This window comes from Megascapheus bottae, chromosome X (genome assembly GCF_031878675.1).
Source record: "Megascapheus bottae isolate mThoBot1 chromosome X, mThoBot2.hap1, whole genome shotgun sequence".
Classification (NCBI taxonomy): domain Eukaryota; kingdom Metazoa; phylum Chordata; class Mammalia; order Rodentia; family Geomyidae; genus Megascapheus; species Megascapheus bottae.
In genome coordinates this window covers 37,356,323-37,383,985 of record NC_143547.1, presented here as the reverse complement: position 1 = coordinate 37,383,985, position 27,663 = coordinate 37,356,323, and the positions used below count along the sequence as shown (strand labels likewise).

General features: G+C 44.2%; 1 protein-coding gene across 4 annotated transcripts in view; it reads right to left on the bottom strand.

Annotated features, from left to right (window-relative positions):
* Positions 1–2,029: 2,029 nt before the first annotated feature.
* Kdm5c (lysine demethylase 5C) overlaps positions 2,030–27,663 on the bottom strand; it is a 42,740-nt gene continuing 17,106 nt past the window's right edge. Inside the window, exons 9-26 of one of the 4 annotated variants that reach the window (XM_090325854.1) lie at positions 26,483–26,602; positions 26,204–26,362; positions 24,681–24,862; positions 24,425–24,587; positions 12,920–13,039; positions 12,621–12,815; positions 8,738–8,919; positions 8,524–8,648; positions 8,229–8,376; positions 7,173–7,278; positions 5,993–6,351; positions 5,079–5,217; positions 4,413–4,592; positions 4,106–4,243; positions 3,317–3,916; positions 2,953–3,025; positions 2,622–2,821; positions 2,030–2,526 (exon numbers count right to left, since the gene is read on the bottom strand). In XM_090325854.1, coding sequence (XP_090181980.1) covers positions 2,161–2,526; positions 2,622–2,821; positions 2,953–3,025; positions 3,317–3,916; positions 4,106–4,243; positions 4,413–4,592; positions 5,079–5,217; positions 5,993–6,351; positions 7,173–7,278; positions 8,229–8,376; positions 8,524–8,648; positions 8,738–8,919; positions 12,621–12,815; positions 12,920–13,039; positions 24,425–24,587; positions 24,681–24,862; positions 26,204–26,362; positions 26,483–26,602 — 3,555 coding nt within the window. In that variant the 3' untranslated portion in view covers positions 2,030–2,160. The remainder of the gene's footprint in view (positions 2,527–2,621; positions 2,822–2,952; positions 3,026–3,316; positions 3,917–4,105; positions 4,244–4,412; positions 4,593–5,078; positions 5,218–5,992; positions 6,352–7,172; positions 7,279–8,228; positions 8,377–8,523; positions 8,649–8,737; positions 8,920–12,620; positions 12,816–12,919; positions 13,040–24,424; positions 24,588–24,680; positions 24,863–26,203; positions 26,363–26,482; positions 26,603–27,663) is intronic. The other 3 variants (XM_090325855.1, XM_090325856.1, XM_090325857.1) reach the window with 3 other exon arrangements.

Below are 27,663 nucleotides of genomic sequence, written 5' to 3'. Positions count from 1 at the left end.
GACGGCACCCATGCTCTGAGGTCAAGCCACACAACCGACCCTCCCACCCCGCAAAAAAGGGGGCAATGGGCTGAGCTTCTGAATTAGGAATGGTGACCTGGTCAAAAGACCAGACCTTCAACGCACCTGAGCAGCCACTAGGAAAGGAAGTCCTTGAGGAGCCTGAATTGATGGAAAGCTAGCTGCCTGCCATAGCAAGTTCTCTAGGTTTTTGTCTCCTCTATTTATATCCTGGACAGGACCAAGGATCCCTTTATAAATCTGACAGAAGCTGGCTAGTCTTGCCTATAAAGCACATGCACGTAAACACAAAAACATGGACAAATCTCTAGGGTCCGTGACTGATCCAGTACAGCTGCCTCATCTTTTGTGGCTCAAAAGGGAGAAAATCTGTCCAACTATTGTGGTGACCATTAACAGGTTTGAAACCTCTATGGTAAGTGAAAGAAGCCAGACACAAAGGACCACATATTGTATAATTTCATTTATATAAAACATCCAGAGTAGGTAAATAGGGGAAGTGGGAAGGAACACCTAAGGGGTGTGGTTTTTTTGGAGATGATAAAAATGTTCTAAATTTTTTTGCAGTGATGTTTTTGCACAACTCTGTGAAATATACTAAAAGTTGCTGAATTGTACACTTAAAGAGAGGGAACTATATGGTATGTGAATTTCAGCTCAATAAAACAAGTATTGAAAAAGAGAACTCCGGAATTACAAATAAGCACACATCTGAACCTTAGTCCCCGTTCATTAAGGGCAGAAAACAACCAGTGGAGAAACATCAAGAGATGGGACCTATACGGGTTAGTCAGGAAAGCATTCTAGAAAGAACGAGGAGATATAAATATATATATATATATATATATATATATATATATATTCTTGATCTTAAAGAGTAACGAAGCAGGAGTAACACGATCAGATCTACTCTTTAGAAAACACTATCAACTACACATTTAACAAGATGAACGTTATGGCCATGGGAACTATACCTTAATAAAGCCATGGAGGGGGGAATCTCTCTGGGAACAAGAGGATATAGACTGCAGGGCACAAAGTTTGGGGAAGCTGTTGTGCAGGTCAGGTGAGCAGGGCCAAAGCACACCTATCTGGAGACAGGGGACTGGCTCGGGGAGGCCTAGGATGTCTTGCCCAAGTTTAAGGAGAAGCTAGTAGGTTGGATTCCCTTTCAGAACCCCTCGGCCCCTAGCCTCAGCCTTAGTGCTCCTGCTAACACTACAGCTGCTCCATGGACAGGTAGGTGAGGGAGGCTCCACTCTCCCTTTAGAAGAGAAATGCACTTCAGAAACAGGTTTCCAAAAAAATGTTGCTAAGGGTTTTATTTCTAACAAGAGGAAAATAATAAAATAAAATTAAAATAGGCTTCAGTTGGAACCAAGTTTCTTTTTTTTCTTTTCTTTTTTTGTTTTCCTTCGGAACAAATTAATTACACACCAACAATCTTCTTTTATTACAACATGAACCCAGGAGGAGGAAAGGAGATGGGAAGGACAGGGAGGGAAGGGTTGAGGCAGGTGTGAGGACAAGCACCAAAAGCCTTCTTCAGACCACAGGGAGCCCTGTTGAGCCCCCACCCCACCCCCAAACAAATTCATAGAAAAAAAAAAACAGCACAGCTATGTGAAGTTTCCTCCTCCTGGGTGGAAAAATCAGGGAGGGGGGGAAAGGAAGAGGGTAGAGGGAGGAAGGGCAAAAGGGAGGAGGCAAATGAGTGAGAGGGGGTGGAGAGGTTAGTGTAGCACAGCCTGGCCAGGGCTAGAACTGGGGAGAAGGGAGTGGAGATTTTCCCCAGTTGTATACGCACTGGCTTTGTCTCTGGAATGGTGCTGGCTCAGCCCCAATTACTTCCCCTCCCCTGCCCCCCCTTCCCATCTGTCTAACTGCCTCAGGTGTCTGGGAATGCTGGTTAGAGGTTACCGGGATGGGGGCAGGACTCCAGGGGCCGGCCCCCAGGAGCTGAGGTCTGAACAATACCTTGGAGTCAGAATATAAAAGTCAAGGGACTGAGGGAAAAGGAGGAGCCTCCCCCAACCCACCCACCTCCAAGAAGCAGGCTTGATGGTCAGAGAGAGGATCCTTGAGGCCGGGAGTGGGGGAAGGGTCTGTTGTTAGGGTCTGTGCTAGGCTCAGCCACTGTCACAACTGTTGCTGAGGAGGCTGCTGTGGGCAGGACATATGCAGCCGGGAAGTCAGAGTAGAGAAGGGGGCCGAGGGATCTACAGAGGCCCCTAGTGCTGGTTCCAAACCATCCTGGTTCTCCTGGGTGTTGGGACTGCCAGTGGTGGGGAGGGGTGCAGGAGGGGCCTCACCCCCAGTTTCCTCCTCCAGCTCGTCCTCCTCTTGGGCTTCCTCGGCCTCTGGCCCTGAGCTTCGTACCCTCTTTGGCTCTAGCTCCTCTCGGGCTGGGTCATCGGCCTCCCCACCCCGATCCACCTTCCGTCGCCGCCGCCTTTCCAGAGCCCGACCCCGAGCCCGACTCCCATGACGTTCTGCCTTCTCCAGCTGTGATCACAGGTAGGCAGAAAGACAGGAGTGTGTAAGCTAGTAGTAGTTAAGTCAGGCCTGGGCATCTTTGGCCTGACCAGGCCCTTCCTCACCTCCAGAAGTGTGTGGATCCGATCCAGGTTTGGAGGCCGCCCAGCCTGCAGCAGCTGCCAGATGCTGTGGTTCTCATCCAGGGTCACCTCAAGCAGGTCTCCCTCCATCATGAGCTCCTCCAGAGGGGCTCGAGTTGCCTCAGGCAATTCCAGCACAGGGCCAGTCAACTGTGGCAACAGTGAGGTTAGCAGCTCCAGATCTGAGGATGGAAGATGGGAACAGGTGTGGGTTAGAGGTGGCCCTTCACTGCTCTCCCCTACCATTACAGAGCAAAGGACCACAAGGGGTCAAACTCTGGTGATCGTGAGTCAATATCCTACCCACACCTACCTCTCTTACCTGAGCCCTCCTCTGTGGCTACCTTCTCGGGACTGGTCACGCTGTCTCCATTCTCCAACAAGCCCTGGACATGCCAAGGAGAGCAGGAATGGGCATGGGAAACTTGAACACAAGAACCAGGAACTGTGCTTTCTCCCCCAACCCACATTCGGAGAGCTTCCACTCTTCTAGAGGAGAGGGAGACACAGGCTTGCCAACAGAGAGAATCTAGGGATGTGGACGGACGCAGGATGACGCAGGGAGGCAAAGCCTAAAGACATGGAACATTGGAAAACGGAAGCGAAGCTGGAGCCTAAACAGCTGTAGGGGCCGGGAGACAGGAATGGGAGAGGGAGAGCTGGGCTGAGTCGCTTACCTTAGGTGCATCCTTGCCACTGCTCTCTCTCAGAGAGTCAGAGGCAAGGTCTGCAGGGTAAGTAGGGGGCTCCTCGGGACTGGGTTCAGCCTGGAGCTGTTGGCGGAGCTCAGCCAGCCGTCCCAACAGAGCAGTCACATCCTCAGAGGCCAGGGCCTGTCTGGCACGGCCTTGCCAGCTGATGGCCCTCTCTGTGAGGCACTGAAGGGCCTCACCCTCAGGCAGCCGCACAGGCAGTCTCTGCAGGGCTACCAGCAGTGCCAGGATGGTCTCCAGGCGTGGGCGCCGTGAGCGCATGCACAGTGGGCACAGGAATTTGGTGTCCCATTCCCACCAAGCCAGCAGTGGGGATGAGGTGGGACTGGGCCTTGGGTAGCTGAGGAGGCGGGGCACTGTCACACAGCGCCCATGGAACCAGTCCTGACACAGGTCACACTGCAGAGCTCCCGCCCCGGCTGGCACTTGCCCACACACGCAGATGGAGGTCGCAGAGGTGGCTGTGGTTGATGATGCCAGGGGACTGGGCTTGGCTGAGTTGGTGCGACGCAGCTGCAGGATACCCTCCTTCTCCTTCTGCTCCCCCTCCTTGAAGGCCACGATCTGCCGTGCCCAGGATAGGGGGAGAGTAGGTTAGTTGCCTGTCCCCTCCCTTCTCTGGCCCCCTCAAACATCCCACTCCAAAAGCAAGAGAACTGAGGCTCAGGAGCAAGCGGTCTGCCCATGGTCACCCGGCTCAGACACTCTTATCATTGCCAGGCTCTTCACCCATCTGTGTCTTAAGCATCTTACCACAGAGCCTGGGTCCCTGAGGTCCTGCGCAGACAGCCCCAGCAGCTCTGTGTCAGATTTGTATAACCCCAGCTCCTTCTCCATCCACCGGCTGCGCTTGGTGCTGTCTGAGCCGGCGTCTGCACACGGGCAGAGCACCTGAGGCAGGCAGACAGAGGGGGGATGACCAGGCTTCTCTATGTCCCATACTCTCTCCTCCCCTCCCCGTACCCCCTTTTTTTTTTCAAACCCCATGTTGTCATAGGAGCCATCTCACAACAGCCACTCTAGGCAAGGGGAAGCTGGAGATCAAAGTGCCAGGCCTCACCTCCAGCAGCGTGTAGCAAGAATTCTTCTTGAGGAAGGTCTTGGAAGCCTTCTCCCTCCAAGAGTGCGCCGTCAGTACCTGCAGCTCCAGTTGTCTTAGCTCTTCTAGTCCCACAGGGAGGTCCCGGCCCACGGCCACCAGGCCCTCCAAGTCATCCAGGCAGGGGTAGTGGTCACCATTCTGAATAAGAGGACCGGAAATGCAAGCTGAGTGCTCAATATGCCAATATCCATCGATACTTACTCCAGGCTAAGTAAGCTCTGAGTGGGGACGATGGACGGAACTCAACAGTCCTAAGGCGGCAACAGCAGGCCATGTCTTCAACAACACCCTACCATCTCCAACTACTGACTGGTTCAGTGGAGGACAGCAGACTCGCTGTTCTGCCAAGGCCTGCTTCTTCCACCCTCCAGCAGGTACCTATGCTTCTCCACTCCCATCCTACCTGTCTCTCTTACCCCACTACCCTCATCCCCAACCAGCAACCTCATTTCTGCGAAGCCAGCCTCACAAGCGATTCTCTCATCTGGTTTTCTAACAGGCACATGGTACCTCTTCCCAATGTGCTGTACACCCTTTTTCTCTGTAGCCCAACTCAGAGCAGGTGTCATCGCTTCCTGGCTAGACAAAAAAAATCTGAGGTTAGAGTCAAGGTAAGGTTCTCACCTGGATCTCATCCACATCAGCAATCCATGCCCGGGCCTTAGCAAGAGCCTCCTTGAGAGCCTGAATGTTAGGCAGGTGAACAGGGATGTTTTCTGCTTCACGGATTATAGCCTCAAGTGTGGCTGGTGGATGCTTCTGCCTAAAGGTAGCAACAAAGAAAAAGAGAACCCAGTTTGGCATGGTCTACTGAGCAAAAGCCAAGCCTGACTATCAGAAAGGTCTAAATAGGCCCATAGAGTACTTGTTATTTCTGCTGCTATTTGGACCTACTTAGCCTTAGTTTGCCAGGGGAGGTACCAGGCCCTGAATCCTCCCGACCATATGCACCTCTACTTGTCTGCCAGTGTGTTGGCCCAGTGGAAGCATCTGCACACACCACTTATGTACATAACCTGTGGCTGCAGTCTGCCATGTGTGGTCCCTATTATCATCTTCCCACCTGCTTGCTATCTGTGCACATGTGCAGGCCAGCCTACAGGGCTAGTCCTCTATGCATTTTTTTTTGCCAGTCCTGATCTCAGGCCCTGAGCACTGTCCTTGGGCTTTCTCAAGACTAGAGCTCTACCACTTGAGCCACAGCACCACTTCCGGGTTTTCTATGTATGTCGTACCGAGGAATCAAACCCAGGTCTTTTCATGCATGCCAGGCAAGCACTAGGCCAAATTCCTGGCCTTCTATGCATTTTTTTTTGCTTCTGCTCTCCATGAGCCTACCTCTATGCTCTGTATACATAGATTGAAAAAATAAAAGTTTGACAAGACAGCTCCAAAGCTTTCCCCCAAAAAGGTGAGATGAGTCAAATACACACATAGAATGTGTGTCATACCCACAGCTACCCATTTCAGTCATCTTCAAGTTCTCCACTAAACTTGAAAAGGCATAGTAGGGAAGGGAGGGTTAGAGCTGGACCTACCTGGCCTCCAGGCAGAGGTGGGCTTTCTCCTCCCAGCGTTCAGCAATGGTCAACAGCTCCTGAAGCTCAGCCCGGGCCTTATCCACAGCAGAGCTAGGGGCTACACTGGCACCCGCAACCAACAGTCCCCGCATGACAGCCAGGGTGCCCCTTCGGGCAGAGGGGGCCAGTGTGCGTTTTACCTCATCCAGCCACCGTGCCTGTTCCACTTGCCGCTGGAGCTGCTGGGCCTCAGGCACGTCCACCCCCAGCTGCTGCCCTCTTTCCAGCAGGGATTGCAGTAGCCCAGGATTGGAGGGCAGGGAGGCCAAGGCCTCACATGCTTCAGCCTGGTAGGCCTCCACCTGTTCCAGGATGCCCTACCAGAGTACAAGATGAAGAACAAACTACTAAGTTGAGCCCAACTAGAGATCCCATCACTACATATCCTAGCCCCACTACGATTCTTCCCCAAGCTTGTGGAAACAAGAAATCTGACATAGGCAGTACGCCCATTAGGATTCTCTAGGAAATTCGTTAAAATGCACGTTCCTGGGTCCTAGAGATTCTTTTTTTTGCCAGTCCTGAGTCTTGAACTCAGGAGCTGGGCACTGTCAAACTTTCTCACGGTTAGCACTCTACCGCTTGAGTCATAGCACCACTTCCGGCTTATTCTGTGTACGTGGTATCAAGGAATTGGAACTATGGCTTCGTGTATTCTAGGCAAGCACTCTACCATTAGGCCACACTCTAGCCCCTACTAGAGATTGTTAATAAAAGCTGCTTATGAATTTGTGCCGTATTTCTATAAGGACTCTGTTCTCAGGACACTGAGAGACCCTATGCCATAATAAATCTTATGCTGTGCTTAGACCTTGGACAAACCCTCATGTTGACACTGCCATCTTTTGCGTTCTCCATCCAGTCCATTTCTCCTCGCCTGTCATGAAGTTTGCTCAACTTTTCAAACTTTCCAGGCCTAAGGAGCACTAATGTTACTACCCTTCCACCAAGAAATCTTCTCTTTACTCATACTCCTGTCCCTCAATTTCCATATCTAAAAGGAGTTACTGGACTCTTGCCTCACACTTTCCATTGTTTCTTCATCTATGTACACCCTGTCTCACCCAATATTTTAAGTATCCCCAAAGAATCCAGCATAGCCCACTCAGGTGTCCCAACCTCCCTGATCCCTCCTTACCTTAACATCCCCAATCTGGTGCATGGCACAAGGAAGATTATTCATCTGATCCAGAAAAGCCCGAAGTTCAGCCAGGGTCATCTGTAGACCAGCGACCCTGTGGGGGCTATGGAGTTTCACATGTAGAGGTTCACATAAAAACCCAGACCCCTCTCCTGATTTCTGTGCTAATGGACAATAGCTTTCCTTGCCTTATTTGTCCACCTTGATGTTGCATCTTAGGGTTCCCCCAATTTCCCATATTGCAAGGAGGGTTTTAAAATAAAAGCTTTTTTTCCCCCAGATGATGAAGGAAATTAGGAGAAGGAAATATTTTTCAAGATGCAGAGGAAGCATTAAAACTCACTGATGGTAACAAAACTCAATTTTTTTTTATTAAAATGGTACTGGGAGGTCAGGAGTTTGGCCCAGTGGTAGAGTGCTTGCCTAGCATGCACGAAGACCCGGGTTCGATTCCTCGGTACCACATACTTAGAAAAAGCCAGAAGTGGTGCTGAGGCTCAAGTGGTAGAGTTCTAGCCTTGAGGAAAATCCAAGGGCAGTGCTTAGGCCCTGAGCTCAAGCCCAGGACTGGCAAAAAAAAAATGGTACTGGGACTGAAACCCACAGCCTTTTCACATGCTAAGCAAGTTTCATACCACTGAGCAATACTCCCCTGGGACCTAGACTTTTCAATCCATCCACTACTGCCAACCTAAAGGTATGTAAGCAGATTCAAGCTTTCATGTCTATGTCCTGTTCTTTCCCCTAAACCTCTCTAATTCTCTCTGCCCACAAAATCTCTCAGCCTACCTCTCAAATTCCCTATTGGTATTGGAAAACAACAACAAAAACAAAAAAAAAACACTTTTGGCTTTATTGTTCAGGCTCTCCTCTCCATGCTAAATTGTCTCATCTCACTGCATTCTTCAACACTTCCTAGGCAATCTAAGATTTGCGATGTTTTGCTAATGTCCTAGGTACCCAGTGGTATTCAACGTCTACCCCCTTGTACTTTTCCAAGGTTACTGGGTACTCAGCAAGCTACCTATGCCCCAATAGCTCAAGCCATCATACCCAGCTTCCTGGCCGCTGACCAATCCCAGAGCTCGGGACACACAAGCCTCAGCCTCACTCAAGCAGTTCTTCAATTGCTGCAGTAGCTCACTGTTAGGAAACCTTCGCTCACGGGCCTCAGATTCTAGTGCTCTTAGTTCTTCAAGGCCTGGAGGCAGAATGAGAATAGTAGTGTTTAGTAAAGGTGGAGGAAGGGGGGACAGGGGCACCAAAAAAAAAAGGGAATGGAACTTGCCTGTGGAATCCTTCTGCCCCCTCTTGTCCCGTCTTTCCCACTCCCCATCTAATCACTCACTGCGTTTCCGTCCATCTTCCACCTCCAGTGCTACTCGCACTTTGTTGGCCCAAGTGTCAAAGGACTCAGCTCGAACCTTCAGCTTATGCAGCATAGCTGGGAGCTCATCCAAGGTGTACCGATAGCTGGGGGAAGAGAACAGAGAAGAGCACATTTGGCCCAGCTCTACATCCTCTTCCTTGTCCAATTTCCTCCAGGCAGGTCCCAAGCTCACCGCAGATACTGCCGGCTACTGGAGCACTTGCAGAGGTCATTAATGTGGGAAAGGCAGACAAGACCATCTGGGCAGTCATAGCAGGCTAGGGCAGACAGGAAGCACGTGGTCTTGCATTTGATGCACTGGCGCTCATCATCTGGGAGTAGCTCAAAAGCCTCTCGCTCGGCCTCAGTGATACCCTGGGGTAGTCAATGCATACATCATATAGAACCACAGCAAGGTAGCATCAACCCCCATCTCAGCCACCAGAGCCCTATGGTGAACTCAAATCTATGAGGACAAAGATCAATACCTGTCCTCTGTCTAGTCCAGATGTTCAAAGTGGGGATATCAGATTAAGACAAGATCAGGTGAGTGTGGGTTGAGGCAGAGTTTTATGGAGGAAGAAAAGTCAGGTAAGACTCAGCTCAGTAAAACCATCTTTCGGGTGTGAAAAGATGTGGAGAAAAATAGTAAAACAAGGCACCAAAGGGAATGTAGGGTATGAACTATGGAGTAAGGCTGGTTTTCATTTACTCAGCATTCACCATGTCTAGGCACCGCTATTTAGCAGACAGAAAACACTATGTATTCAAAGCTTACAGAAATGCAATAAGATTTCCAAATAAATCACATACACAGAAAAAGCCAGAAGTGGTATTGTGGCTCAAGTGGCAGGGCCCAAGCCTTGACAAAGTCCAAGGACAGTACTCAGGCCCTGAGTTCAAGTCCCAGGACTGGCAAAAAAGAAAAGAATTCGGGGTGTGGTGGCTCACGTCTGTAATCTTAGCTACTGAGGCTGAGATCTGAGGATCAAGGTTCAAAGCCAGCCCCGGCACAAAAGGACCTAAATCTCTTATCTCCAATTAACCTCTAGAAAACGGAAGTGGGGCTTGGCTCAAGGTTAGGGTGGTAGCCTTGAGCTGAAGAGCTCAGGGACAGCGCCCAGGCTGAGTTTAAGCCCCACGACATCCCCCCAAAAATAAAAATAAATGAAAAAGAGCAAGAAAGCAAACAAACTAGCTGTTGTACTAACGAAGATAATGCAATTATGTTCTCTTCTCACTGTAAAATGAAATTATAAGTCAGTAACACTCAGAGTGCCAGTGGCTCACACCTGTAATCCTAGCTACTTAGAAAGCTGCAACCTGGAGGACTGAGGGTCAAAGCCACTCCAGGACTCCATCTCCAATTAACCAGCAAAATGTTGGGCTGGAGGTGTGGCTCAAGTGGTAGAGCAACTATCATGAGGAAGAGGCCTTGAGTTTAACCCTTGGTGCCATCATAAAGAAGAAGAGAAGAGGAAAATGAAGAAAGGAAGAGATTTGGAAAGCATACAATATTTGGAAGTTAAACTACATATTTCTAAATAATCAAAAGGGATATTAATAGTATAGACGAGAGGTTAGATGTTTAATCTCTAGGTGATATATTGTAAGTAATTACAAATTTTCTGTTATTGAAAGAGAATATTTTGACATTTTCCCACCATGAAATCCATAAATAAACAAGATAATATTCAAACTAAAAAAAGATAATGCAATTAATAACAGTTTTTGGAATGTGAAAGGGAAATGTCAACTGTTTTACCTTATATTCCAACTTTAACAACTAACCTCTGCTATGAGTCAAATGCAAATTGAGAAATTCTGCCCTGCCACTTACCTGTGCAACCCTGTATAAAACTCTGTCTGTGTCATTAGAAAATAGAGGTAATAGGCTGGGATGTAGCTTAGTGGTACAGTGCTTGCCTAGCATGAGCCCTACGTTTTAATTCCTCAGTACCACATAAACAGAAAAAGCCTGAAGTGGCACTGTGTGTTAAATGGTACAAAGCTAGCCTTGAACATAGAGAGTCTCAGGAACAGAGCCCAGGCCCTGAGCTAAAGCCTCAGGACTGGCCAAAAAAAAAAAAGTTAGAGGTAACAGTACCATTATCACTGCATTTTTACAATGGTTAATAAAGCAAAGATGGTAAGTATATTAGTACTTTGAATTAATTGCCCAACAAATATTTATTATTTGTTTATAAATTTTCAAGTAAGAATATGCATCTCACCATGCATTATCTCATTTTTATTTTTGTAGGTTGTGGGGCTTGAACTTTGGGCCTGGGCACTGTCCTTGAACTCTTCAGCTCAAGGCTACCACCCTACCCGTTGAGCCACAAGGCCACTTCCTGTTTTGTAGTGGATAATTGAAGATAACAGTCTCATAGACTTTAGTGTGTCCGAGCTGGCTTTGAACTGCAATCTGTAATTGTCAGATCTCAGTCTCCTGAGTACTAGGATTACAGGTGTGAACCACCTCGCCTATCTACACACACACACACACACTGCACAAAAGGAAGGTCCTAAGTCACAGAGTTACTGAAGATTTGACTAAAGTCAAATTTGAATCCAAAGTGAGAAAATGCTATAAGACTGAAGCCTCTGGATGTCTTTGGATCTTCAATGGAAAGGTCACATTTATAGAATTGTTATGTCAGGATGGAAGCTTTATATTTATTCTTCCTACCTTGTTTTGGCTCTGTCACACTGTATGGCATTGCCACAGGAACCACTATTTAATAACAAAGAAAATGATGTAGGTCCAAGAGTGTAGCCTAGTGGTAGAGTGCTTGCATGAAGCCCTGGATTTGATTCCTCAGTAACCATATACACAGAAAAAGGAAGGAGTGGTGCTGTGGCTCAAAGACAGTGCCCAGGCTGAGTCCAAGCCAAAGGACTGGCAAACAACAAAGAAAATGATGCATGGAAAACCCTCAAAACTAACCCACAACTGAGAAGGCTTTAACTTCTAACACTATTATAGCTTAAACACTCCTTATGGACCCACACTCACAGCAAAGTCTTTAAATCAGAATTTTAAATCAGAAACTATTACCCAAAACATAGCACCAGTATTCCTTTGTTAATTCTTTTTCTCGTATTCTGGGGATCAAAGCCAGAGCTTTGTACATGCTAGGTGACTGTTTTCCCACTGTTCTATACCCATAGCCCTTCTTTGTAATCTTCTGAAGGGCTCTCATTAAGTCTGTTTGCTAAGCAAATACAGAGCAGCTGAATCTACATAAGTCAACTTTATAGCTCTGCAATAGCTGCCACTCAACTACATACACAACAGACCTGTTCATGAGAAATATTTTAAAGAAAGATTGCTTTCGCCAGGCATGGTGCCTCATGCCTGTTATCCTAGCTACTCAGGAGGCTGAGATTAGAGGATCAAGGTTCAAAGCCAGCCAGGCAATAAAGTCCTTCTCCAATTAACCACCAAAAAAACCTGGAAATGGCGCTGTGGCTCAAGGGGTAGCCTTGAGCTGAAGAGCTCAGGAACAATACCCAGGCCTAGAGTTCAAGTCCCATGACAGACCAAAAAATAAATAAAGACTTCTTTCAATTCATTAACATTATTGACCTAGAACCATGTGAATGTAAGAAAATGGCCTTTCCTTAAAAAAATGTTCCATATTTATTTTCTTTCTGTACCAATAATAGCAGCTGCTGTCAGGAAAGGGCAGTCTTTTAGGCAGATCACCTCGTTCAAGCTTTAAGACTTCCTTGTACTTAAGTATTTATTCCATTTTATAGAGTGAAATAATAGCTGCTATAGCAACACCTGCTAAGAGTCAGTTACTATAAAATTATCTATGATCCATTCTACTATCCCAAAAGATAAGCCTAATTCCTATTTTTCAGGTGGGGAAATCACACTTCTGACTTGTCCAAGTTTGCCAGTCAAAGGGAGAGTTCAAAATGAAATATAGTTTTCAACTAGGGTGCGCCTAGTCCATTTCACCAAACAAAATAAAGGTTCTCTTTTTTTCCTTGGCATCACATTTGTCTTCCCCAACCTCCCTCAGGTAAGGGTACCTCGTCCAAAGCAATATCCCACCACTCACTTTCTCTAGCAGAGCCTTTCGAAGGCGCCGCTCCTCCTGTACCATTATGAACATCTCTTTATGTACAGCTGCTGCTAAGTTCAGGTCAAGCTTCTCAGGGCAGGCAGCCATCTTGCAGATGAGCTCTTCATGGGAGAAGACGCAGTATCTTCGGAGCCGGCGATAGTGCTCAATGCACTGACGCCCAGCTGGCAGCTGTGGACAGGTTTCAAGTTTGGGGCCAAGTAGAAAGTAAGTGGCACCTCAGCTTTCCCACAACCATTCTGCTTCTCCCTCCTAGTCCATCACACTTGACTTACCCAGTCAGCAGTACAAAAGTTGACAGCCTCAGCAAAATTGTAGCCTTGGTTGAAGCCACTGTGGTAAGCACGGGGAAAGGTGATGACGAATTCTCCTGCACACTGGTTTGTGCGAACAACCTAAGGAACAAGACAGGCTACCCAGTAAGATAAACATTTTCTTGTCTCCAGAAATGTGATCTAAGAGTAGGGTGCTTAAGAAGATAAAGGCTCAGGGAACACAGTAGGACAACAGAATTCCACACCCTCCAGCTCTCAAAAAGACCCTCACTTAGACCTTACTATCAACATTTTAATCTGTGATAACAGACAACATCCTGCTTTGAGTTCAAATTAGAAATGAAGCCGATTTTAACTTCCCAGTAATTTCCTTTTTTTTTTTTTTTTTGGTGATTGGGTAGTGCTCCTACCCTGGCTTTTGTGCTCAAGGCTAGCACTCTAACACTTTAGCCACAGCTCCAACTTGTTTTGTCCTTTCTTGGTGGTGGTTAATTGGAGTATCCCAGATTTTCCTGCCCTTGCTGGTTTCGAAATGTGATCCTCAGATCTCAGCCTCTGGAGTAGCTAGAATTTTAGGTGTCAGTAACTGGCAGGTGGTTCCCCAGTTTATTTTTTCATGAAAGTTATGTTACTTTTCATTAGGTTATACTACTCATATTTTTTTCTTTTTTCTTTTTTTTTGCCAGTCCTGGGGCTTGAACTCAGGGTCCGAGCACTGTCCTTGGGCTTTCTCAGTGCTAGAGCTCTACCACTGGAGCCACAGCAATGCTTCCAATTTTTTCTATGTATGTGGTACTGAGGAATTGAACCCAGGTCTTCATGCATGCTAGGCAAGCACTCTACCACTAGGCCAAACTCCCGGCCCAAGCCTTTATATTCATCAGTGGTCAGAAATGATGTTTGAAGTATCAAATGTTTCTGTGGGATTAGCTATAAAACCAGCAGATCCTGTCAAACTCCCCTCCCCAGACCAATCAACTGTACCTCATTATTTTGGCATTGATTATAACAACCCTACATAATGTGCTACACACTGTAGACTAAGTTAAAAACAGCTTCAGACTTCTCAATTTGCTTGGTTTTCCGTGTATACAATTAGTAATTTAAACCCTACCTTGCTGACAAGTTCCCATTTTCCTATTCTAGACATTTTACCTTACTGTAGCACTTTCATGAAGCCTTCTGAGCTTTTGTTGTTTTATTTTCCTGAGACAAGATCCCACATGTAGATTAGGCTGGCCTGTAACTCACAAACCTCCTCTGTGCCAATTTCCAAAGTGTTTGAATTATAAGCATGCATCTTTGTGCAGCCATCTGATCTGTTCAGATGTGGACCAGCTGTCGGCCCAGGAAGCTTGCAATCCTGCAACAGACCTGTTTCCTAGCTCCTATATGTACTCTTTTTGAGTTCATTCCTTTGCTGTATTTCAACATTTATTTCAATGTCTTCCTGGAAAATGGTGGGAAGTTTTTCTTTTGGGGAGGAGGAGGCAGTTTCTATTCTTAGCTCTCATATTTGACAGCATATAGAATTATAAGATGAAAATTGAGAATTTTGTTCTGGTCTAGTCCAGTGTTGCTGTTGAAAAATCAAAAGCCATTCTATTTTTTGATCTCTGAATGGTAAACCTATTTCTTTCTCAAGAAGTTTAGAGGATTCTTTTGGTCCGAGTGCTGGATAAGAAATTTCACAAAATATATCCTGGAATGTATTTATTTTTTTATTCATGTTACCATGATCATGGCAACTCTTATGTTCAAAGAAATTTTCTTGAACAGTTTCATTAGTGACTTGGTCATCTTAAGGGTTTTTCGGTTTTTTTTTTTTTTTTTTTTTTTGCCAAGTCCTGGGGCTTTCTCAAAGCTAGCATTCTACCACTTGAGCCACTGCACCACTTCCAACTTTTTCTATGTTTTTGGTACTGAGGAATTGAACCCAGGTCTTCATGCATGCTAGGCAAGCAGTCTACCACTATGCCAACCTTCCTGCCCTCAGGGTTTTGTTATTTTTTTTGTGCCGGTCCTAGGGCTTGAACATGGGACCTGGATGCTGATCCTGAGCTTACTACTCAGGGCGAACAATCCACTACTTGAGCTACAGCTTTACCTCTGGCTGTTTGTTGGTTACTTTGAGATAAAAGTCTCATAGATTTTTCAGCACATGCTGGCTCCAAATCTTGATCATCACATTGATTATAGGTATGAGTCACTGGCACCCAAACTTCATCTCTGTTTTAGTGTACTTTCATACTTCTTATTTGAGGTGTTTTTTTTTGTTTTTTGTTTTTTTTTTGCTAGTCCTGGGGCTTAAGTTCAGGACCTGGGCACTGTCCTTGTGCTTTCTCAAGGCTAGAGCTCTACCACTTGGACCACAGTACCACTTCAGGCTTTTTCTGTGTATGTAGTACTGAGGAATCAAACCACAGGGCTTCGTGCATGCTGAGTAAGCACTCTACCACTAGACCAAACTCCCAGCCAACTTCTTATTTGAATTTTGAGCTTCCTAGAATTTATATCTAAATTCTTTCATTTTCTCTATGTTCACATGCTCTCTCTCCCCCCCGTGCCCCCCCCTCTCTGTAGTGGTCCTGGATCTTGGAATCAAAGCCTGGACTAGGGGCTATATCACTTAAAACCATGACTCCATATGTGGCTTTTTTGAGCGGCGGTGGTTAAATGAAGCTAAGAGTCTCACAGAATTTCCAGTCCAGGATGGCTCTGAGTTACAATCCTGAGATCTCAGCGCCCTGAACAGCGTGAGCCACCTGCAGCTGGCCCTTTTCCCATCTTTTCATTCCATTCTCTCAAAGTCTTCTCCTGCGTTTACAGTATGATAGTCTCATTTTATCCAAAGATTACTTCCAAGACAAAGTGGTAACTTCAGATAGTACTTAACTCCTGTCACTTTTTTCCTAGATGCATACACAAATTAAGCAATGTGGCCATTGCTTTAGCAGTTTCACATGACATTTAAACTAGCACAACTTAATCACCACAATTCTTTTCCTTTATAATTTCATGGATAGGTTAATGTACTGTAGATCTTAGCAACCTCAGCATAAAATTTTCTTTCCTTACTCAAAAACTTTTTTATCTTTCCATCTAAATTTGTGTGCACAAGAGGATGTGTGCTTGTGGGTGCGCATGTGTATGTATACCCAGGTCCTGGGACTTGATTTCAGGGTCTGGACTCTGTCCTTGAGCTGTTTTGCTCAAGGATAGTGCTCTACCACTTGAGTGACAGCTCCACTTCTGGCTTTTTGGTGGTTAATTGGAAATAGCAGTCTCATAACCTTCTCTGTCCAGGCTGACTTCAAACCACAAACCATGATCCTCAGATCTCAGCCTCCTGAGTAACTAGGGTTACAGAGGTGAGCCACTGGTGCTTGGCTTATTATTATTATTTGGCCAGTTCTGAGCTTGAGCTCAGGGCCTGAGCCCTGTCCTTGGACTTTCTCAAGGCCAGAGCTCTACCACTGGAGCCTCAGCACCAATTCCAGCTTTTTTCTATGTATGTGGTACCGAGGAATTGAACCCAAGCCTTCGTGCATGCTAGACAAGCACTCAAACACTAGGCCAAACTCCCGGCCACTTGGCTTCTTTTTTCATTTAAAGAAAACAGCTTGTATCTGATGTTTCGCTTTTCCTTCTTTCTTTGCAGTTATTGGGGCTTCAACTCAGGACCTTGAGCTTGTGCTTTGCCTTTTCATTCATGGCTTGCATTCTACTACTTAAGTCATACCTCCAGTTCAGCATCTTAGTAGTTAATTGTAGATAGCCTTGCACTTTTGAGCTGGAACTGAAATCTTCCAACTTCCCCTCAGCCTCCTAAGTAACTAGAATTACAGGACTGAGTCACTGGCACCTGGCGTTTGGCATGCTTGAATTCCTTCCATCACTACAATTGTACTTTGGGGCCATTCCTAAGTACAATAAGCGTTACTTGAAAATAAGCTTTATCATAACTCCACAGTCAATTTGATGACCAAGATAACCACTGAGTGATTAACAAGGCATTTAATATATACCGCATGGATACACTGTACAAAAGGATACTTCATACTCCAGACAGGCTATACCAGGATGGTACAAGATTTCACCAAGCTATTCAGAATAGAATGTAATTGAAAAGTGATGACCTATTTATGTTTTGGAATTTTCCATTTAACATTTTTGGACTGCAGCTGACCATGGGTAACTGAAACCACAGAAAGCAAAATAATGGAGAAGGGAGACTACATATGCTTACCTCTGAAGATAATAATGAGGTTTCTTTTCCTTTTGAAGTATTTCTCCCTGCTGGGCCTCTGTTTCTCCAAGTTGCTTTCTCCCTGTTTTTCTGGTTCTATTTTATTTTCATTGGTTATCTGTTAATCTGTGGCTACCTACTTATATTTAAGAGGAAGAGACAAAAAAACTGAATGGATGCTCTAAGTACATAGGTGATGCTTATCAGCTTCACCATTTAGTTTGGGAAACTGTAATTTTTCTTTCACACCAGTTAGATTCTCCAAAGAAAATTCACATTTTTAAATTTTAATCAATTAATTTACTGCTGATCCTGGGGCTTGAACTCAGGGCCCGGGCACTGTTCCTGAGCTCCTTTGTGCTCAAGGCTAGTGCTCTACCACTTGAGTGACAGCACCATTTTCAGCTTTTTCTGAGTAATTTATAGGAGATAAAAATCTCAGACTTTCCTACCCGGGCTGGCTTTGAACCTCAATTCTCAGTTCTCAGCCTCCTGAGTAGTTAGCATTATGGGCGTGAGCCATCACTGCCCGGCTAAAATTCACACACACACATAGGTATATACATATATATACATATATGTATATATAGTTTTTTTGCCTGTAAGAAAAAAGGCCTGCCTGCCCATGTTCTAACAACCAAGGAAGATAACTAGAAGCCTCAGCATCCAGTATGTACACAATGATAAATCCTACTATATTTTGTCACTTTAGTTCCACCCTCAACTATACCTAGGGAGACCAGACTTCTCTTTTAACTTCTCCAGAAATGTTTTTCTTGAAGTATTTATTTTTAAGATGTTTAATTAGCATAGTTAGTTGTATAAGGTGGGTTTCATTGTGATATTCCCACATACATATAATATATCCCAACAACCTCATCTTCTCTATCAGTCTCTCTTATCCCCTTCTTCTTAAAATAATTTCAGCTGATTTCATAATTCTTTTTTCATTCCTACTCACTCTGCCACTATTTTATTTTTCTACCTTTTTTAGTGCCTATTAGTTGGCTGAAGGGGTTTTACCATGGTATTGACGTGTGCATACTGTATGTCAATCAGAACAGTCCCCTCTGTGGTTTTTTCTGTCTTCTTACCTATATACTGTTTAACAGATTCAGTGAGATTTCTTTTTCTCTCTTTATATAAATATCTGCAATATATTATAATATGGAAAAGGTTTTTCTCTTCTCCCATCTTGGGGGTAAAATCAGGGCCTGGGAGCTGTCTCGGAGTTATTTTGCTCAAGATTAGTTCAAACCACAATCCTCAGCATCCTGAATAGCTAGGATTACATGTGTGAGCTATGTACACCCAGTAAATCTTATTTTTTAACACAGACATACGCTAATCTTAACTCCCAACATACATACCTTCTTCTTTACCCTCAGATTGTCCAATCCCACTGACTATAAACCGTTAGGGGATTCTAAGGTATAAATTAGGTTTGTTCTAAAAGGCTCACAATATTAGCTTAAGACTGTTTTCTTACCTCCCTTTTCTAGCTGTCCATCTTTCTGATTTTTCTTAAAAACAAACCCTTTTGTGTCATTTTACTGTCTCTAAGATGAATATGCAATGGGTTTAGGAAAGGTATAGTCCTGGTAACACAATCAATAAATCCTACTCTGAAAAACAAAATGAAATTTTTTGGGGTGCTAGGAATTTAACTGAGTGAAACATATATACCTGAATATATATTGTGCATATGTATGCTAAAATGTGTATATAATTCAAACAATTCCTCTGCTAGGATTCTAGAACAATATGGGGGGAAATTAACATCTTAGCCATATTAAATGTTCCTGTTCATAAATATATATTCACACTTCTTCTCTTATATTTTCTTATTCTTAAATAGATCTCTACTTAGAAGCAACACTGCCTCTACTTATATTTTATTGGCAGTCCTGGGGCTTGAACTCAGGGCCTGGCACTGTCCCTGAGCTTCTTTTTGCTTAATGCTAGCACTCTACCAGTTGAGCCACAGCACCACTTCTGGCTTTTTCTGTGTATGTGGTACTGAGGAATAGAACCCATGGCTTCATGCATGCTAGGTGAGCAATCTACCACTAAGCCACATTCATTTTCCTTGCCTCTAGTATTTCTAACCTGTATTATTGTGCTAGCTTTTATAACCAGATCACCAAAACAATTGTTACAGAAAAATGCAAATTTGACCATGGAATGCCTCTGCTAAGGCCCTCTTGAATACCCATATACACCTTATAAAGCCATACTCTGGGAGGCAAATTCTTACTCTCCTGTCCAGGATCACAAGTAGTTCTTTTTTTTTTCTTGAGGAGGGGGTGGGACTTGAACTCTGGGCCTGGGCGCTATCCCTGAGCTCTTCAGCTCAAGGCTATCGCTCTACCCCTTAAGCCACAGTGCTACTTCCAGTTTTCTAGTGGTTAATTGGAGATAAGAGACTTTATTGCCAGGCTAGCTTTGAACCGCAATCTTCAGATCTCAGTATCCTGCATAGCTAGGATTACAGGCGTGAGCTACCAGTGCCTGGCTTAAGCATCACAAGTTCCACAAACCATTTCCTGATACCCCATTCCTAAATGACACAATCTATTGCTTTTCTGCAGCACTTCTTATACCTTACTCCACTTGTTTCTGCTCACTGTACTCAACTGGACAATGTATACCCAAAGCAGGAACTGGTTTACCTACAAGATAATGTCCAGTACTCTTGTACTAAGATAATATTCTAGCAACAGAATCTGCTGAACAATGTAGTCTCATATAATTTACAGATTAAAAAAATTAACTCTCAGAAAAACCTCAGGTAGCATAATTAGGAGTAGAACACAGTATTGTTGCCTTTCTATAAAGCTAAAGTTACATTTGGGCAATTTTAACTTTATTGTTTCCTATTTGGTGCTTTAAAAGAGGACTCACAGCTAGTCGTGGTGATGCATACTTGTAACTGAATCACTTGGGAGGCCACAAGTTCCAGACTGAATTAGGCTACATAGCAAGAACCTACCACAAAAGGCAAATAAATATAGCATTCCTCACTTTCTTCCAATGTTGAACACAGCAAAAGTGAGCAACCAAAAACTAAGAATAAGGCATATATCTATCAATAGGTAAAATAAATATTATTGAGCCATAAATGGAATGAATTCTCACACATTGCTACATTGTGGATGAATCTTGAAAACACACTAATTGAGAAAAGCCCTTCACAAAATACATGTTGCTCTATTTATATGTACTGGGGAGCAAAGAAAAATCTAGAAACAGAAAACAGATGAGTGGATGCCTAGAATGGAAAGTGGCTACAAATGACAGAGAGATTCCTAGGAGGACAGGAATAAGTTAAAACTAGATTGCAAAGATGGCAGCATCCTTATCTGTAAATTTACTGACTTGTACATTTATTATAGATAAATGTTACAGTATGCAAAACATTTTGCAATAAAGCTGTTAACAGAAACAAACAGGGGCAGCTATAAAATAGTGTAGATCAGCACTGTTCAAGAAAATTATGCTCAGCTCATATGTAATTTCAGATTCTTTTTTCATCAGTGCTAGGGCTTAAACTGGGCACTATCCTTGAGCTTTCTTCTCCAGGCTGGTGCTCTACCACTTGAGCCACAGTACCACTTTTGGCTTGTTTGGTGTATCTGGTACTAAGGAATGGAACCCAGGGCTTTGTGTATGCTAAACATTCTACCACAAGGCAATTCTCCCAGCCTCTGTAATTTCAGATTCTTTAATAGCCACATTAAAAAAGTAAAAACAAGGTCCAGTGTGGTGGCTCACACCTGTAATCCTAACTACTTAGGAGGCTGAGATCTGAGGATCACCATTCAAATCCAGTCTGGGCACTAAAAAGTTCCTGAGGCTCTTTTTTTTGGTGGGTCATGGGGCTTGAGCTTGGCCTGGGTGCTGTCCTTGAACTCTTCAGCTCAAGGCTACCATCCTACCCCTGGGCCTGGGCATTTTCTCTAAGCTCTTCTGGTCAAGGCTACTACCCTACCCTTGAGATAAACCCCACTTCTAGTATTCTGGAGATTAGATGTCTTTAAACCTAGATTCTCAGATCTCAACCTCCTGAGTACCTAGGATTACAGGTGTGAGCCAGTTTGTGGGCTTTAAAAGTTCCTGAGGGTCTTACCGCCAATTAATCACCAGAAAACCGAAAGTGGCACTGTGTCTCAAGGGGTAGGACAGTAGTCTTGAACTGAAGAGCTCAGGGACAGTGCCCAGACCCAGAGTTCAAGTTCCACAAGCAACAAGAAAAAAAAAGTAAAAAAAAGGTAAAATTAATTTCAATATATTTAATGAAGCCATTATAATTTTGTATATTTTTTTCCAGTCCTGGGGCTTGAACTCAGGGCCTGGACATTGTCCTTGGACACTTTTTGCTCAAGGTTAGTGTTCTGCTACTGGAGCCACAGCAACACTTCCAGCTTTTTCTGTGTATGTGGTTTCGGGGAATTGAACCCAGGACTTTGTGCATGCTAGGCCAACATGCTACCACTAGGCCATGGTCCCCGCCCCTAACTTTGTATCAATTTAACCAAGCCATTCTAAATGGCATACAAAGGTACTTGTAGGATACTTTACATTCTTTGTTTCATACTAAGTCTTTAAATCCAATATGTATTTTCCACTTTCAGCATATTTTAGCTGGGACTAGCCATTTTAAAAGCTCAATGCTAGTGGATAACAAACTGGACAGTGCATTTGTGTATCATCGAAGTTAGAAGAAATTACAAAATTCACTTTTACTATATAAAAACTATACAGAATGCTGGGCTCGGTGGCTAAAGGGTAGGGCGATAGCCTTGAGCTGAAGAGCTCAGGGACAAGGCCCAGGCCCGGGGGTAGGGTGGTAGCCTTGAGCTGAAGAGTTCTGGGACAATGCCCAGGCCAATTTCAAGCCCCATGACTCAAAAAAGGAAAAAGACACAGAAAGACAACACAGAAACAACCAAGTGTTTAGGCTAAAAGAACAGAGCTGATCTGTATCTTTTTGTTTCAAAAGGAGGCATGTGTCTTTTCTAATGAAAATAATACTTATACTACATATCTATAAAAAGAAATGGTCTTCCACCAAAGGTGAATGCAAGGAACCAAAGACAGTAGTGAGGGGCCAGGCCCGGTGTCTCATGCCTGTAATCCTAGCTACTCAGGAGGCTGAGATCTGAGGATCAAGGTTCAAAGTCAGCCTGGGCACAAAAGGACCAGAGACTCTTTATCTCCAGTTAATCTCTAGAAAATGGGAAGTGGGGCTTGGCTCAAGGGTAGGGCAGTAGCCTTGAGCTGAAGAGCTCAGGGACAGCGCCCAGGTGGAGTTCAAATCCCATGACCCACAAAAAAAAAGATAGCAGTGGGGGAGTAGCAGTGGGGAGGTCTAGCTGACTAAAACTGCAGGCTCTCAGTAAGAGAACATGAAAATCACAGATGACTCAGAATGGAGGTAGTGGTGGTGGTAGTGGTGAAGAGGACCTCTGCCAAGTCTGAAGGGCCTAGAAATATTGGCAGCTATCTACAGGAAAAAGCAGGGCAGATCAAGGGGGAAGGTAGGTGAAGCAGAACCTAGCCAGAGCAACTGGTGGAAACAGTACATGTTTTAAATTTCAGTGATAGTCATAGTTTTGAAAGAGGGAAAGATTAAATAGATCCAAGACCTTCTCTTTTCATCCTAGTTACTCAAATACTTAAGAGAATCCTATTCTACTGATGGGAAAGGTTAGGCCAAATGTCTACTTGGAAATCAGCAGAACTTGAAGTTGCCTGTTATTGTGTGTGTGTGTGTGTGTTTGTGTGTGCAGGTGCGCGCGTGGGTACATTTGTGTGTATGCCTGTGTGTGTTGAGATCAAGCCCAGACACTCATGCATTCTAAGTATACAATTTACCACTATATTTCCCAGATCTCCTTGATCATCTAGAGTCTAGTAATTCTTAGAGTGAGATGGAGGGAGGAAAAGGGAGCACTCTTTGAGTGGAGGAAGGTTATCTGAGCATTGTATGACTCTTCCCTTGTACAAATTGTTAGATATCCCAATCCCTGATTAAATATCATTGAAATGTATGATAAAAATATTTACAAGGGATACCAATATATCAAAATGAAGTAAAGAAGAAATTCAGATGAGAATACTAACAAACTACAAAACTATCTGATTTATCCACTACCTACCATGGCCTATGCATTAGAATAACTGGCAGTATGGCTGAGCATGGTGACACATATCTATAATACATGAACCTGGGTCTGGAAGATTGGGAGTAAAAGGCCAGTCTGGTCTATATAGTGAGATCCTATCCCTATCTCAAAGGAAAATGAGATTAGACAAGAAAGACAAGAGAGAGCAAAATGAAACAATAAGAATACATAGTAGTGTGGCCAAAAAAAGAGTAAGTGTCACAGAACAAAAGCAGAGATACTTACTTTCACAGGACAAGCGATTAGGCTGTTTTAAGATTCAAATTAGAAAACTGTCTGACATTAATAAATGTTAAAAAATCCCCAGGAATGTAACATCCTCCACAAATAAGTCAAATTGTATACCCAGAGAAACATTTTGTATGATGAGAAAGATTTACTGAGAGAAGGAAGAAGACAGACAGGTTAGGATTCTGGGTTCAATAATTTTTGGATTTTGGGGTTTCCCCAAGCCCATATCTGAACTCAGGATTTGATGCTTTCATACACAAGCTAGTGCTCTACCACCTGTGCCATGTAGCTTTTTCATTCAAGTGCTATACACCTAAACCACAGCTCCATTTTCAGCTTTTTACTGGTAAACTGGAGATAGGTAGGAATCTCAATGCCTTTCCTGCTATCTTTGAATCATGATCTAGAGATCTCAGTCCAAGTCTCGAGTAGCTAGTATGAGCCACCGGCACCCAAATTTGTTTTGTTTTGTTTTTTTTTGAGACTGGATAATCACTATGTAGCTCTTGTCTCTGACCTTGGAAACCTTCTGTCTCTACTTCCCAAGTGTTGGGATTACAAAAGTATGCACCACCTTGCCCAACTGAGTTCAATCCTTGACATGTTAAACATATGGCCCAGTGGGCTATCACACTGTGTTTCTTACCACTATGATCATGGGTGTCTATGATCATGAGTCTCTCTTAGAGTAGTCATACCTACAGCCCAATTGAGATATAACAGAAAAAAGAAAAGAGCAGAGGGTAAATTTCAGGTGAAAACTACCACCACCAACAACAACAAAAAGGGCATCACAAAATCATTCCTGCCCCTTGTTTATGGTTCTTGGTCACTCACCGGTACACCATGTGACATAAGGGTATTAGGATTCATCAGGGTGACAAGTTGGTGTAGGAGGTCAGGCTGGCTATCAAAGAGCTCAGGTGTTAGCTTTTTCATTACTTCTTCCAAATGTTCTGCTGCCAGAGAAGGTACCCCATACCAGGTCTTCGGCTCACCCCTGTTCAAGTGGGAAGAAAATACATACAGTGATCAAATCCATGGTTATGCAAGAAGCCCACCTTCCCCTCCAGCAACCCAATGATTCACTCACCAATGGAGGTAGTTAATGGAGTAACTCCAGTGATCCTCAATATGCCAGCAAAAGGCTGAGAAGACCATGCCGACATATAGCCAGGGTACTTTCATTCCTGATATATCCGCATTGATGTGGCACAGTACAGACTGTTCCAACACAGGCATCACATTCAGGTTCCAACCACTTGTCGCATACTCCTGTCAGGTTAGGTATTTGTACAGAAGAGATGAGTGTTATGGAGAGGAACTGATATCTTAAGTTACTGGCCTAAGAAATATTAATTTGAGGGTCACACCTAAGTCATACAAGACTCCACCCCCTACCCATGGCATCATGTAACCATAATATTTCTTTTTTTTTTCCTTCTTCTTTTTTGTCAGTCATGGGGTTAGAACTCTGGCCCTGGGCACTGTCCCTGAGCTGAGAACTGAATGAAACTAGAACAAATCATGTTGAGTCAAGTAGGCCAAGACCAAAGGAACAAAAGGCATATGGTATCCTTAATATGTGGATATAAATAGTACAAGAGCAATGACTCAATATTTGGGTACTAAAGGACATTGATACAATCTTAGAGATATAAATATAACTACATAGACAAAAATCTATGATGGGACAATACTCTATAGACATATTATATTACATAGATAGATATGTATATATGACATACAAACTCTCAGCTTCATTTTAATTTTGTTCTTAAATTTATGTGCCAGTGATTGCATATAGAGATCCCATTCTTGAATATTTATTTGTTAAAGGTGACATTTGAAATATGTAAAAACTCAATGTTAATAAAATCTAAAAAAAATAAAGGAGTCGGGTGCCGTGGCTCATGCCTACTTAGGCTGAGATCTGAGGATCAAGGTTCAAAGCCAGCCTGGGCACAAAAGGACCTGAGACTCTTATCTCATGGCTCATGAGACTCTTATCTTGGCTCGTGGTTAGGGTGGTAGCCTTGAGCTGAAGAGCTCAGAAACATCACCCAGGCCCAAGGGTAGGGTGGCAGCCTTGAGCTAAAGAGCTCAGGGACAGTGCCCAGGCTGATTTCAAGCCCCATGACCAACAGAAAAAGTAAAAATGAATGAATGAATGGATGGATGGATGGACCAGGAGTGTGGCCTAGGAGTGTTTACCTAGCATGCACAAAGTTCTTACTCATATTTCTCACTGTATAGCCCAGTTTTGCCTTTAACTTTATAATCCACCCTTCTTCTCCACCTCACACTGAGTCTGCAGTATTGGATGGATGGGGAGGTGAGGTGCTGGCCCTGTGGCTTGAACTCACAGCCTAGGTGCCCAGGCTGGCTTCAAATTATGATTCTCAAATCTCAGCCTTCTGAGTAGCTAGGATTACAGGAATGAGCCACCAGCTTGGCTTTAGGCTATATTCTTTACCTGCAGCATTTTATGTAATTTGCATTGACACTGCATAAGGCAGGCATCATCATCCCCATCATAGAGATACTGAGTCAGATATTAAATAACATGCCTAAGCTCATACAGCTGACATATAACTATGTTAATCACCCACTCACCTCCTCCTCAGGGGTAAGGTGCCGCTTACTGTCACTGACAGGGAAACCGCTGCCAAATTCTTTGGAATGGATGTCAGCCCCATACTCCACAGTCACATCTTCCTCAATGCTATTCACCAGTCGCCAGAACTCCTTCTCTACAAGTTCTGTGGGCACCATCTGGAGGAAGAGGGGTAGTAGATGACCATGGCCAAGTTTATCCTGTCCCACTGAGCCAAGGGAGGTGAGACCATTAGGTCCTAATACCTATGAGCTGAGCCCCAGCACTCCATCACTTACATGCACAGGCATGTTGAAGTAGTCAGCTTTAAAGGAGTCAGCCATCTCACCAAAACTCTGCAGAGTGTATTCCCGGGTGGCCTGCTCAAAGCCAAAGGCTTCAGGGGGCCGCTTGCACTCCTGAAATACAAAGAGAACAGGTTATAAAAACACATGAAGCCAGGGGCAAGTGGCTTATGCCTGTAATCCTAGCTACTTTGGAGGCTGAGATCTGAGAGATGGCAGTTGGAAGCTAGCCCAGGCAGGAAATCCCATGAGTCTCTTATCTCCAATTAACCCCCAGAAAACCAGAAGTGGCACTATGGCTCAAACTGGTAGAGTGCGGGGGGGGGGGGGGGCGGAAATGGGTACCAAGACATGTGAAAGGTATCAATGTATGTGAATTAATGCACCTTCTATCTGGCAAATATCATGTAACCCTTTTACTAATTACAATAAAAAAAATATTTAACAAGAAAAAAAAACTGGTAGAGTGCTAGCACTGAGTGAAAAAACTCAGGGACAGTATCCAGGCCCTGAGTTTAAGCCTCCCCCTAACAAGGGTAATTTACGCCTCCCCCTAACAAGGGTAATTTTCAAAAGTGGAAATGGAATAATAGAATATAGGGAAGAAAGGACAGGCCTAAGTCTACATTCAACATCCCAGAGGCAAGCCTGACTTACTACCTTTTTCTCTTACTGCCAGCACTTATTTTATCTTTTCATCCCCACATGTGTTTCACCCATGCTTTCAAGTGCATTTTTATAGTTTAGATATCAAGTGTCCCCCGAAAGCTCATATGCTAAGAGCACCACAGCTGTGGTGGCACTATTTTGGGAAGTTCTGAAAACTTTAGGAGACAGGACCAAGCTAGAGGAAGTAGGCCAACAGCAGGTTCCTCCTGGGGGACTGTATATTGTCTGTAGTCATTTTGTCTTTCTCCTTCTACTTCTTAGACAACATGATGTGTGCTGCTCTGTGGCATCCCCCCCACACACCCAGCCATTGAAATAGCTGAAACTATGAGTCAAAATCTTTCCTCCTTTAAATCATCTTTCTAAGAGTCTATCATAGCAACAGGAAAATGACTAGCATACTCTGAGTTCCTCCCTCAGAGTTCATTCCTTTACTGGAATGCACTCCACCCCCTCCTTTTTTATGCTAGAGAGTAAACCTAGGACTTTATACATGCTTAGCAAGC